Consider the following 14,861-nt stretch of genomic DNA (forward strand, 5'->3'; position numbering starts at 1 on the left):
TTTCTGGCAGTGTTGGTTAATCCCTTTTATATTAGCCTGTATGTACTACCATTGTTAGACTGAAATATTAAGAGATTAAATCATAATTATTTAGGACTCTAATAATTCCAGTCGACTGTGGTCTTCTGAAGGACAGAGATGCTTCATCTTTGCATGCCCAGCTCCCAGCACACAGCCTAACATTCCCTACACACTCAATAAATGTTTTATGAGAAAGTAAATAAACAAATCAACAGTTTATGCAGTCTGTTGATCTCTAGTGCGGTTAAACTTTTTGTTCCAAACTGCACCATGGAAAATTTTGATAAATATATCATACTTAACAATGTTGAAATATGTACTGTAAGAAGGTCTAGAGGAGTTTCTCCTCTGGATATCTTTGAAACTAATATGGAGATGTATTGGTGTCAGTGATGGCTTTATCACTCAAGTGTCTTTCTAGCCTCAAAAATCTACAATAAGAATAAAGATAAAAATAATAGAAGAGCAATAATGAATATACAATTTAGTGCTTAATGTATCTTTGTGTTTATTATCTTACATAACTCTCATGTTAACCCTGAAGAGGGTGTATCATTCTATCTATTTCTATAAGAAAGGAAAGTGAATCTCAGGAGAATTAAGTAGTTTGCTGAAGTTCATAGTTATTAAGTATCTGTTTTTCTGAATTGTAAAGCTTATGCTTCCTGAAACATGCTGCTTTTTAATAAATAAATATTACCTTTAATTGCTAATTTACTATATAACAAACTCAATCTCACTATTTGATTAAAGCAAAATTATTCAAATGCAAAGTTGTATATTTCTTCGCTTGGAGTCATTTTTAAATTCTTATATGCATTTAAAAAGTTACCTTGATATGTAATTTTCAGGTTAACATTTATGAATTATTTGGCTGTACCAATTATAGTTGTGTCTGTCTATCTATTCACTTATTTATTGGTTTGTTTTCCAGAAAACTGTGGACTGCATGACAACAATGTCAGTGCCTTCCACCCTGGTTAAATGTTTATATCTGTTTTTTGACCTTCCACATGTGCCTGAGGCAGTTGGAGGTGCACAGAATGAGCTACCTCTAGCAGAACGTCGAGGACTACTCCAGAAAGTTTTTGTACAGGTATGAAAGGTGCTATTTGCCTGGATGTCCACCCTATTTAAAGGGAAGTGGGTGTACTTCCTAAATAGATGTTCTACATATTCCATTTATTAACTCATATTTCATTTTATTTATGATATTATGACTTTATCTCATATAATTGTCACATTTTTTGAATCTGCAGAAATAATATTGAAATATTCTTTTCAGGAATATTTGAGTGAGGCATTAGCAAGTTTATTTCTCTGAACAGATCCAGCCATTGAGATTACATTTGATATATCGGCATGTATCGAAAATGAACTAAGCAAGGAAAAACTCTTGAAAATGATATAAAGATTTGGATAATATTTCTTATAATGTCTGGAAATTCTGTCTAGTTGCTGTTTATATACAGGAAGTTCCTAGCCAATAAATATTTCACTTGTAAAGACAGTGTACTTTGGTGATGGCTGCCTCCTCCTCTGCCCTACCTGTAAAATTCTTCTTTCCCACTATTAGCACTGTTCTTTTAATAGCATTGTGGGTTAACAAACATGTGATAGACCTTTATTAGCTAGCCTAGGAATATAGTCATCATGTATGATATCCTTTCTTGGGAGAAAATTGTCAAAACAAGCAACCTACAAACATAGAGAATATAATCTGTCCATTGGTCTGATATAGTATTAAAAAAACAACATTTGATGCAAAAAGACAAATACTGCATGATTCCACTCATATGATATATCTAAAGTAGTAATACAGGTAGAACAGAAGTAAAATACTGGTGGCTAGGTACTAAGGGAAAGAAGAAAAGGGAATTATTTTTTGATAGGAATAGAGTTTCAGTTTTGCAAGATGAAGAAGTTCTGTTGCACAACAGTGTACATATAGTTAATACTACTGTACCAGTACCACACACTTAAAACAGTGAAGATGGTAAATTTTACATGTTTTTAACCCAATCAACAGTTAAAAACAACAACATGTTTAGATCTAGTTCTCTAAAGCTAAGTCATCTAAGATGCAGATTTCGCACCTGTAAAATGAAAATGATATCTACCTAAAAGTTTTTTTGCGGCTTAAATGACATAATATGTAAAGGTACAGTTTTCAGCTTAGCACATAGTAGATAGAAAGAAGTAACTGTGATTACTGCTGCTGCCACCATCATCACCATTGAGAGTAGGAAGGGAATGAAGAGAACAGTGGATTGGGGTATAAAAGATAGAGCTATGTAGAATAATGGTTGCAGGCTTACCTCATGTCACTGGGCTCTTTACTGTAAGGATGACTGTTTTGTAGAGCTGCTAGTGATGAAAGGACAGGGGAGAGTGAGACCAAGACAGTTTTAGAAAGTGAAAGAATAGGATTATCAAGTAAAATACTAAATCAATGTATTTATTGAACACTTGATCTGTTACTTTTGTGCTTGTGGTTAATATTTCTCATCTCACATCTCAATTTGCAAGATAACCCCACGACTTCAAAGCTTTTGTTTTTCCCCAAAATGATTACATAAGCAAATGGCAGAAATAGGCTTAGAACTCAGATCTATCTGACTCCTGAATAGATTGGCTGAGAAAAGCAATGGGAATAAATGAAGGAGTAAATCGCATAGGAATTATAGCTGCTTGAAGATATTGCCGATGAATGTAGTGGGTTGATCTTTGCTGATTAGAATAGCGGTCTCATTTCAGTAAACCCTTTTTAAAGAACTAATGCCTTAGGTAATAAATGGAATCTCCATTTGATACTTTTAATACCTAAGTAAGCATAGCAAAGTTTTTTTAAAAAATTATTTCTACTTGAAAACCAGGTGCTGACTTTCAGTCATGTGGGAGTCACTTTAGCATACTGAAGTCATTGAATATTAAGGCCAAAAGGGACTCAAAAGATCATTTAAATCAAACTCCTCATTTACAGTTGTGGAAACTAATATTCCGGTTTATGATCCACAGACGATGAGTGACAGTAATAAAAACCTAGCTCTACCAACTCCTAGTTCACTGCTCCTTTTAGTGTATCACTTCCTTTGTTTTAGTTCCTCATCGCAGGCTAATGTTTTCATCATTGTGTCTAGGAAACCAATTGAGACAAGCTTATTAAATGTTTTAAAATAGATGAAATCCCTACGTTTGTATTATGTGACATATGGTTTCCTGGGACTTTAGCATTTGGTAATGCTTCATGCAGGCATTCAGTTTTTTTTGTTGTTGTTGATGTGACCAATTATTGGTCTGCCACACTTGATTGGACTTTTGTAACAGAGTTCTTACAAATATAAGTGGTTAGTGTAGAGGCAGAAGAGGAATGGGAAAATTTTTTTGGAGACAATCTCGCTCTGTCTCCTAGGCTGGGGTGAGGTGGTACGATCTTGGCTCACTGCAACCTCCGCCTCTTTGATTCGAGCGATTTTCGTGCCTTAACCACCCAAGTAGCTGGGATTACAAGCTGTGCCACCAAGCCTGGCTAGTTTTTTGTTGTTGTTGTTTTTAGTAGAGATGAGGTTGCACCATGTTGGCAGGGTTGGTCTCGAACTCCTGGGCTCAAGTGATCCTCCCGCCTCAGCCTCCCAAAGTGCTGGGATTACAGGCATAAGCCACCATGCCCAGCCAGGAATGATAAATTGACTTTACAGTTTTCTGTTCTGTAAAATGAAAGGATCATTCTAGATTATTTATAAGAATCCTACCTATAAAGATGAACTAATTATCTTAGAAGTCAACAAATTCAAGAAATCCTTGCATCCAGCTTGAGAACAGTGATTTGATTTGTAAAAAAGTATTTTATTATTTGTGGGTTTGTTTTCTATGTACCTAATTGGAAAACTGGCATTTGTCTCGCTGATTATATAAGGCAGTGTCAGAACCAACAACAACTATAATCAGTAATACACCCCTCTGAGAATATACTTTTTTGTTGCATTTAACTGTCTATATTCACATATGATAAAAGATGATGACATATTACACATATTAATGGACATTTGGTATCCAGCAGTTTCTCCAGGCATTTGGTGGGAAGGGTACCATATTTACTGGTTTTATAAATATTTTATTGCTTTTATGAATTATTAAACCTTTTTCCCTTTCTGATACTTGGCAGCTATGAATTAGAAAGCTTTTATATCTAAGCAAGTTTTTGCATTTGAAGGAAATAGGAAAAGGAAGGCCTAGTTTTCTCAGATAAAATATGATATTTCAAATACCTCTCTCTATTGAGCTTTTCTTTTCTTTTCTTTTCTTCTTTTTTGAGACAAGGTCTCACTCTGTCATCTAGACTGAAGTGCAGTGGCACGATCATAGCTCACTGCAGCCTCGACCTCCTGGGCTCAGGCGATCCTCTCACTTAAGCCTCCTGAGTAACTAGCCACCATGCCTAGCTAATTTTTTGTAGAGATGGAGTTTTACCATGTTGCCCAGACTGGTCTCAAACTCCTGGACTCAAGCAATCTGCCCACCTTGGGCCTCCCAAAGTGCTAGGATTACAGACGTGAGCCACCACACCTGGCTGCTATTTTCCACTGATTCTGAATTATCAAAATTTCATGAAGCGCTCTTTTTCAAGATAATAAAATGATGTCATAAATTATAGTAATTTCATTCGTATTGTATATTTCAAAAAATATTTAGATGAGAAAATTTAGCAAAGAGAAAAGTTAACTTTTCCTAACCTGAACTGGTATTAGAAGGAAGAGCCCATTGAGGGCAGAAACCATTGCTGAATTCCCAAGTTGCAGGCTCTTAATGCTGTGTGCCCTTGTGTAGTGTGTATTCTGCAAATCACAGTTAAAGAATACGTTCTCATTCCAGTACTTAAGAAGTCTTGAGTCTTCTTTGAAAGCCAGACTTTAGGTTTTTGGCAACTAGATTTAAAATACTTTGAAATGAAGATTGTTTATATTATTCTAATATCCCCTGTTACTTGTATAGAAAATTGAAACAATTTCAAAATATCTTTGCTTTTAAAGATCTATTTTTACTTCCTTTTTTTTACTAAAACTGTCCCTTTTAGAGAAGAAAATTACATTTTGCCTGTGGCAAACTAAAAATTAAAGAACTAAGTTAGAGAAATAAAATGTTGACTTGGAAAGGCAATACTGTTTTATCTTGTTTCAAGCCAAGGTATGCAAAAATATTAGGGTGAAGAGAGGATAGTAAATTTTTTTTTCAAAATAAGCTGATATAAGTAGGACTAGTTTACTGTCATAACATAATCAGCCATTTACTTACTTACATATAGTCTTATGGTTTTTTAACTTTCATTATTAATTTTAATTGACAACGCACATATTTATAGGTCATAGTGTAATATTTTTTATGTATACAATGTGTAATGATCAAATCAAGGGTAACTAGTGTATATATATCCATCACCTCAAACATTTATTACTTCTTTGCATTGGGAACATTCAAAATTCATTCTTCTGGCTATTTAAAAATATACAATAAATTGTTTTTTAAATAATATTCACCCTATAGTGCTATAGAACATTAGAACTTAATCCTAAATGTACTTCAGTATCCCTTAACCAGCCTTTAGTTTGCCCCACTCGCTTTCCCTTATCCACCCTTTGTAACCAAAATTCTACTCTTTACTTTTATGAGATCAACTTTTTAAGCTACTACACGTGAATGAAAGCATTCAATATTCATCTTTCTGTGCCTGGATTATTTTCCTTAACATATTATCCACATTGCCTTGAATGACAAAATTTCATTCTTTTTTATGGCTGAATAGTTTTAGATTGTATATATATATTCCATATTTTCTTTATCCATTCATCTCTTGGATACTTAGGTTGATTCTAAATTTTGGCTATTGGGAATAGTGCTACAGTAAACGTGGATGTACAGCTGTCTCTTTGACATACCGATTTCATTTCCTTTGGATATATACCCCCAGTAGTGGGATTGCTAGATCATATGGTAGTTCTATTTTTACTTTTCTGAGGATCCTCCATACTGTTTTTCATAATGGCTGTACTAATTTATATTCTCACTAACAGTATATAGGAGTTAACCAGCATCTGTTCATTTTTATCTTTGATAATAGCCATTCTAACTGGCTTGAGGTGATACCTTATTGTGGTTTTAATTTTCATTTCCCTGATGATTAGTGATGTTGAGCATTTTTTCATATACCTGTTGGCCATTTCTATGTCTTCTTTTGAGAGAAGTCCATTCAGCTCATTTGCCCATTTTTAAATCAGATTATTTGATTTTTGCTTACACACTCTTGTTTTGTTTTGTTTTATTTTTTAGATCTTAGTGAAACTGTGCAGTTTTGTTTCCCCTGCGGAGGAGCTGGCTCAGAAAGATGATCTCCAGCTTCTATTCAGTGCAATAACCTCTTGGTGCCCTCCCTATAACCTGCCTTGGAGAAAGAGTGCTGGAGAAGTCCTCATGACCATATCTCGTCATGGTCTTAGTGTCAATGTAGTGAAGTATATTCATGGTGAATATCTCTTTATATATTTCAGTGTTCTAAATTTCTTCCACTTTTCTTCATTTAATAATAGATGTATTTTTATCTTTCAGTATTCTATACCTTGTTCTTTAAAATAAAAAATAAATTTGCCGAGATAAAAGAAAATTTTTTTTTCATCTATGGGGGCATTTCAAATGTAAAACATTCTCCTCGTAAGTTCTGAACAACAGATACTTCTTTTTTTGTTTTTTTTTTTTGTTTGTTTTGTTTTTTTTTTGAGATGGAGTCTCTCTCTGTTGCCCAGGCTGGAATGCAGTAGTGCAATCTCAGCTCACTGCAGCCTCTACCTCCTGGGTTCAAGCAATTCTCTGCCCTAGCCTCCCGAGTAGCTGGGATTACGGGTGCACACCACCATACCCGGCTGATTTTTGTATTTTTAATAGAGACAGGGTTTCACCATCTTGGCCAGGCTGGTCTTGAACTCCTGACCTAATGATCAACCCTCCTCGGCTTCCCAAAGTGCTGGGATTACAGGTGTCAGCCGCTACACCTGGCCAACAATGGATATTTCTAAAAGTTAAAAAAAATTTCATTGTTGTGTAAATTCAATCATAATGTAATGAAAGTTCTATGTCACAGCCTATTCTCTCTTCTTTTACTGAATAAAAAAGAAGTTTTTTTGATATCCTATAACCAGTCTTTCTGAAGATATTGCATAAGTTGCTAGGTAATAATCTGTCTTATGCAGCATAGATGGAATTAGGTGGATTCTTTATCAGCAATAAGAAGACACTGTCGGTTTAAAGTATATGTAATATTCAACTGTCTTTTAAAATGTCTGTATAGGAGACAATTGCCTTAGCTTCTCAAGCAATCTGCTTATTTGGTATATACACAAATGCTCCTTGATTTACGATGGGGTTATGTCCCAATAAACCCATCATAATTTGAAAATAATGTAAGTCAAAAACACATGTAATATACTTAACCTACCGAACATCATAACAGCCTAGCCTACTCTGAAACTAACTAGAACACTTACGTTAGCCTATAGTTGAGTAAGATCATCTAACACAAAATCAACTTTATAATAAAGTATTAAATATCTCATGTAATTTACTGAATACTATTCTGAAGTGGAAAACAATGCTTATATGGGTACATAAAGTACAGTTTCTACTGAATACATGTTACTTTCACACCATCATAAAGTAGAAAAATCTTAAATCATCAAGTTGAGAACTACCTGATATTATTGTCCTGAAACTCTTTCAAAATAATACACCAATTTGTTCACTTACATTTACTAAATGATATATGTGAAAGCTAGTACCTAATACATGAGTCAGTTATTAAATGCGTATTTCCTCCCATTCCTCTGTTAAATCTTAGCTTTTGTTATGTAACAGTAAGTTTCTTTATACAAATACATATTACCAAAGATAAGAAAGTGAAAATCTTCCTTGAAATGCTACAAATCCTGAGTCAGGCATAAGATATAACTGTGTTTTAAACTAGTAATATACAAATAAAATTTTAAAACTTTTATTTCCTAAAGTATTTCTGTATCTCATTTGTCTATAGTCTCCCTAATTTATTTTTTTGTTTTATTTTATTTTATTTTTTTGAGACAGTCTTGCCCTGTCACGCAGGCTGGAGTGCAGTGCAGTGGCGTGATCTCGACTCACTGCAATCTCTGCCTCCCAGGTTCAAGTGATTCTCCTACCTCAGCCTCCCGAGTAGCTGGGACTACAGGCACGTGCAACCACACCCAGCTAATTTTTGTATTTTTTAGTAGAGACGAGGTTTCACCATGTTAGCCAGGCTATATATTCTCCCTAACTTAAAGTTTTAACTAATTACTAGATTTTTGTTCTTAAACTTAGAAGATAGTTTTTGCTTTTTTCATCTTGTTACTATATCAATATAAAATATCAAAAATATGATTTGGCAGTGGCCATTTGTTTAATAAAACAGCAAAATATGTGAAAAAATTACATGTACATACATGTCAAGTATTTTTCAACACGTTTCTGTATTATCCTTTGTTTACTACCTAGAGGCAGTGCTTTCCCAGTGCATATGACTCTTACATTGACTTTTAGAATGTGTTACATTTATCTCATGGTATTTTACAGATATGTTAAAATTTAATGTTTCATTAAGCAACAGTTAACAATTAAAAAATTTTTAAGCAATTGTCAGGAATAATGCATATTTATTTAATTATCTATTCTTACAGAGAAAGAGTGTTTATCTACATGTGTTCAGAATATGCAGCAATCAGATGACCTGTCTCCCCTAGAAATTGTTGAAATGTTTGCTGGGCTTTCTTGTTTCCTCAAAGATTCCAGTGATGTTTCCCAAACACTTCTGGATGATTTTCGGATATGGCAAGGATATAATTTTCTTTGTGATCTCTTGCTTAGGTAAGACTGCACAATTTAAGAATATATTTTAAATGTCTACTCAGTCTTTTTTATCAAAGAAAACAATGTGATTTGGTGTTATAGGAAAAGCAGGTTAATGAAACACTTATTTAATGTATACCTGGCTTTACTCCCTACTTTTCCTGGTGTGATCACAGCTCACTGTAGCTTCGTATTCCTGGGCTCAAATGGTCCTCCCACGTCATCCTCCCAAGTAGCTAGGACTACAGGCATGTACCACCACACCCCAGCTAATTTTTAAACATTTTTTATAGAGACAGGATCTTGCTATGTTGCCCAGGCTGATCTCAAACTCTTGGCCTCAAGCGATCCTTCGGCCTCCCAAAGTTCTGAGATTACAGTCATGAGCCACCACACCTGGCCTACTCCCTTCTTTTTATTCCTGTTCTGCCAACAGAATGGAAATGTGAATTTAGAGTTAAATTGCCAAATGCAGGCCACAAATGTGGTGAAGTCAGAGGTTAGATATGAAGCATAAATCTGCTCTTTAGTAGCTGAAGGAGAAGAATTTAGATGAATTATTATCTTCTTAAAGTATAAACTCTTCTTAATTTTTGGTTCTTTATTTTATAGTACTTCTAGTCTTTTTATTAATGTACTTAATAACAAGAATAATTATGTAGATGAAATGAAACCTTACGATTGTGTATATGAAAAAAATTAATAATTTCAAAATGTGTTACCCCCTTTTCCATTGCAAATGATTCATGCACATACTTAGAAAGTGGCTGGTTACAGATTTTCTTAAGAAGAAGATACTCATAATTTTTCAGCAGCTATTCCTGGGCCATTAATTATTTTTAAATCATTTGATCTATTATAAGACACCACTGTTTTGTACACTTACTTGTCTCTCTCCTTCCCTTCCTTCCTCCCTGCCTCCCTCCCTCCCTCCCTCCCTCCCTCCCTCTAGGGTCTCATTATGTTCCGAGGCTGGAGTGCAGTGGCATAATCATAGCTCACTATAATTTTGAACACAAGAGATCCTCCCATCTCAGTTTCCTAAGTAGCTACACCCAGCTATATTTTGTTTTATTTATTTTATTTTTTTTGTAGAGCCTATGTTGCCCAGGCTGCTACCAAACTCCTAGCCTCAAGCAGTCCTCCTTCCTTAGCCTCCCAAAGCACCAGGATTATAGGTGTGAGCCACCATGCCTGGCCAGAACTTGTTATTTGTAACATCAATTTAACCTAGTTGCTGCTAGTTGATATTAGATAACCCCTAAGAATATCATTTTGCATATATATGCAAATTTATAAATACATAAGGAAGTTGATTAACCACTTCACATTGCTAGAGGGGTATTAATTGATTCATCCTTTGAAAGTGTAGGTTGGCAAGATATTAAGAGCCTTAAAAATGTTGGTAATCTGATACAATAATTTCATTTGTTTATTGATCCTAAAGATATAATCCAAAATGTAGACAAGATTTTATTTATTAGTGCTTTTGTATTCTGCTGGCTGTTGGACCTCTCCCTCCCCAAATGTGTGGTTGGCTCTGTATGGCCCCTAAAAGCTTACCTGTGAAAGCTTACACTAACATGTGGAAGTACACATATAGCACTAGTAAAGGAAAAAAATAGGGTACAACGTTCTGTATATAGTCTGAGAATAAATACTGTAAAAACTAAACTTTTCATATTAAAAAGATAAGCTTAAGAAATATATAAGAATGTTAATTGTGTTTGTGAGGCTAATCGTACTTTTTCTTCTTTCCTACTTTTTGGCATTCTCCAAGTTTATTTTAATGAGAATAATTACTTCTTTTAAGGGGAAATACCCAATAAATCTATTTTTTTTTTTTAAAAAGATATTTGTTGCAACCCATTTTCTGTTCTCAGTAAAACCATTGTTAAAAGATAATTCCCTAATGACCCCAGTGTTCTTTCGGTACTTCTCAGAGTACTTTTATACATTTATTTACTGCATATAAAATTGAAAAATACTTTCTGTGTTAAATATGAGAACACAACCAAAGAGAAAAATTACTTTCTAAATCATACCTTTCTAGATTGGAGCAAGCAAAAGAGGCAGAATCCAAAGATGCCTTGAAAGATCTGGTTAATCTGATAACTTCCCTAACAACATATGGTGTCAATGAACTAAAACCAGCTGGTATTACCACAGGGGCACCGTTTTTATTGCCTGGATTTGCAGTACCTCAGCCTGCAGGCAAAGGTGAGTCTTGTTTTTTCCCTTCTGTGCTACTGAGAAAAATAGAGAAAGAATTAATTTGTCGTATTTTGGTATATTACTTTTTGTTTATGTTATATATATAAAAGTAATATGTTGTTTCCCTTAAAGCTTGTTTTTTTTTTAATGGTTTAAGTCTAAGTATTTCTTAAGTAATAATCTTTAATCTAGCAGATCAAATACCTGAAAATAATATTGTAAAAATATCATAAAATCAAACAAGGAGATTTATATTACAGTGTTTCTTTTTTAACATTCAAACAATTTAATAAAAACATGCTTCTTTTGAATGCTGGCACTTCATGCATTTCTACTTTACGTGAATAGAACTCAATTTTCAGTCTAATCTCTGTAGCTATTAAGATATACAATCATCCCTCAGTATCTGTGGGGGATTGGTTCCAGGACCCCTCACAGATACCAAAATCCATAGACTCTCAAGTCCCTGATTTAAAATGGTATAGTATTTGCATATAACCTACATGTGTCTTCCCATATACTTCAAATAAATAATCTCTAGATTACTTACAATACCAAATACAATGTAAATGCTATGTTCTTATTTTACTGTATTGTTTAGGAAATAATGACAAGGAAAAAGGTCTGTACATGTTCAGTACCGATGCAACCACACCTTTTTTTCTTTAATATTTTTCATCTGTGATTGATTGAATCCACACATGCAGAACCCGTGGATACAGGGGCTGACTATGGACAGCATGAAGTATAACTGCTTATATTTTATTTAAAACTAAGCAAAATCTAAGTACAGAGGTTACATTATTTCATTCAGGTCAGAGGATAAATTTTTATAGTCTAGATTTCCAAACATTTGGATCTTAATAATATTTAATTACATAATTATGCTAGCTAGTTTTATTATGTATTTTATTTTTCAAAAAATACACAGTAATCATTTCAAAGTAACCTGAGCCTGGAGGCCTCTAATAGTTTTTAGTCACATGACTGTCACTTACTGAGTATTCAGTAGGATCTTGATATTTCCATATAAAATTTAGCCAGCCAAAAAATACCAACATGTCTGGTTATTTAAATTTATAATACATATCTATATATGTTATGACATAGAAATCAACAGTCTTTAAATAAATGAAAAGAGATGGCATCATCAAACAGTGTGATATGATGTACCCTCAGTACATAAGTTGTTTAGAACCTTTTAAATGAGTCTCTGCAATAAGTAGGGAGAAATCTACGTTTCCCTACGTGATTTAAGGTTTCATTTTATTTACTATTAAGAAAAAAATAGTGTGGCAATTCACTCCTGTAATCCCAGCTACACAGGAGGATCTTTTGAGCCCGGTAGTTCAAAGCTTCAGTGAGCGATCATCACACCACTGCACTCCAGCCTGGGTGACAGAGCAAGACCCTCTTTCTCTTAAAAGCAAAAGACTTCTTCAATCAGAACTACAAACCACTGCTCAGCGAAATAAACAAGGACACAAACAAATGGAAGAACATTCCAAGCTCATGGCTAGGAAGAATCAATATAGTGAAAATGGCCATACTGCCCAAGGTAATTTATAGATTCAATGCCATCCCCATCAAGCTACCAAAGAGTTTCTTCACAGAATTGGAAAAAACTGCTTTTAAGTTCATATGGAGCCAAAAAGAGCCCGCATTGCCAAGACAATCCTAAGCCAAAAGAACAAAGCTGGAGGCATCACGCTACCTGACTTCAAACTGTACTACAAGGCTACAGTAACCAAAACAGCATGGTACTGGTACCAAAACAGAGATACAGACTAATGGAACAGAACAGCACCCTCAGAAATAATACCACACATCTACAACCATCTGATCTTTGACAAACCTGACAAAAACAAGAAATGGGGAAAGGATTCCCTATTTAATAAATGGTGCCTGGAAAACTGGCTAGCCATATGTAGAAAGCTGAAACTGGATCCCTTCCTTACACCTTACACAGAAATTAATTCAAGGTAGATTAGAGACTTAAATGTTAGACCTAAAGCCATAAAAAACCTAGAAGAAAACCTAGGCAATACCATTCAGGACATAGGCATGGGCAAGGACTTCATGACTAAAACACCAAAAGCAATGGCAACAAAAGCCAAAATTGACAAATGGGATCTAATTAAACTAAAGAGCTTCTGCACAACAAAAGAAACTACCATCAGAGTGAACAGGCAACCTACATAATGGGAAAAAATGTTTGCAATCTACTCATCTGACAAAGGGCTAATATCCAAAATCTGCAGAGAACTCAAACAAACTTATAAGAAAAAAACAACCCCATCAAAAAGTGGGTGAAGGATATGAACAGACGCTTCTCAAAAGAAGACATTTATGCAGCCAACAGACAACATGAAAAAATGCTCATCATCACTGGCCATCAGAGAAATGCAAATCAAAACCACAATGAGATACCATCTCACACCAGTTAGAATGAAAATCAATAAAAAGTCGGGAAACAACAGGTGCTGGAGAGGATGTGGAGAAATAGGAACACTTTTACACTGTTGGTGGGACTGTAAACTAGTTCAACCATTGTGGAAGACAATGTGGTGATTCCTCACAGATCTAGAACTAGAAATACCATTTGACCCAGCCATCCCATTACTGGGTGTGTACCCAGAGGATTATAAATCATGCTGCTATAAAGACACATGCACACATATGTTTATTGATCAGCACTATTCACAATAGCAAAGATTTGGAACCAACCCAAATGTCCATCAATGTTAGACTGGATTAAGAAAATATGTACACCATGGAATACTATGCAGCCATAAAAAAGGATGAGTTCATGTCCTTTGTAGGGACATGGATGAAGCTGGAAACCATCGTTCTGAGCAAAGTATCACAAGGACAGAAAACCAAACACTGCATGTTCTCACTCATAGGTGGGAATTGAACAGTGAGAACACTTGGACACAGGAAGGGGAACATCACACACCAGGGCCTGTCGTGGGGTGGGGGTAGGAGGAAAGGATAGCATTAGGAGATATACCTAATGCAAATGACAACTTAATGGGTGCAGCACACCAACATGGCACATGTATACATATGTAACAAACCTGCACGTTGTGCACATGTACCCTAGAACTTAAAATATAATTAAATAAATAAATAAATAAATAAATAAAGTAAAAGAAAAAAATAGGGACTTCTCAGAAAACTTCTAATTTATAGATTCCAGCTTAACCATTCTGCAGTTAACTCTTTCTATGAATTAACATAAAAATATCGCAGCAATGTAATTCCTATTTTATGCTTTATTGTTGTTTCATTTGGTTTATCAATGTGATGTTGATATTGACATAATAGCTAATTACAACAGTATAATTTTGAAATAATGAAGCAAAATTAATCTTTTGCATTATCATTGCCTGGTTTTGTCTCATTCATAACAGGGATAATAGTCATATAACCTAGCACCTCCCAGGGTTATTGAGAGAATCCAGTGACATAATGTCTATGAAAGTAAGGCTCTCTAGAAAGGGTGATGCCCTAAGAGTCAGAATTTATGTAATTATAAGTGACCTAACTTTTCTAAACATCAGTTTCTTCTTCAGAAAAACTGGCATAATCTTCTATATAGTGAATGGGTCAAGCTACATCATTTTGAGTTTCCTGTATAACTCAAAATTTTCTGTTTCCCATGGTCTACTTTCAGCGTTATTGCAAGAATCAAAGGAAATAGCTGTATTCCATTATGGAAA

The 14,861-nt window shown here is 34.6% G+C and overlaps 1 protein-coding gene across 16 annotated transcripts in view; it reads left to right on the top strand.

Annotated features, from left to right (window-relative positions):
* WDFY3 (WD repeat and FYVE domain containing 3) overlaps window positions 1–14,861 on the top strand; it is a 308,235-nt gene that overhangs the window by 143,003 nt on the left and 150,371 nt on the right. For all 16 annotated transcript variants that reach the window (XM_015138363.3, XM_078002624.1, XM_078002623.1 and 13 more), the window contains 4 exons: window positions 956–1,117; window positions 6,346–6,538; window positions 8,754–8,940; window positions 10,976–11,142. In XM_015138363.3, the coding sequence (XP_014993849.2) occupies window positions 956–1,117; window positions 6,346–6,538; window positions 8,754–8,940; window positions 10,976–11,142 (709 nt within the window). The remainder of the gene's footprint in view (window positions 1–955; window positions 1,118–6,345; window positions 6,539–8,753; window positions 8,941–10,975; window positions 11,143–14,861) is intronic.

Source organism: Macaca mulatta, chromosome 5 (assembly GCF_049350105.2).
Source record: "Macaca mulatta isolate MMU2019108-1 chromosome 5, T2T-MMU8v2.0, whole genome shotgun sequence".
NCBI lineage: Eukaryota > Metazoa > Chordata > Mammalia > Primates > Cercopithecidae > Macaca > Macaca mulatta.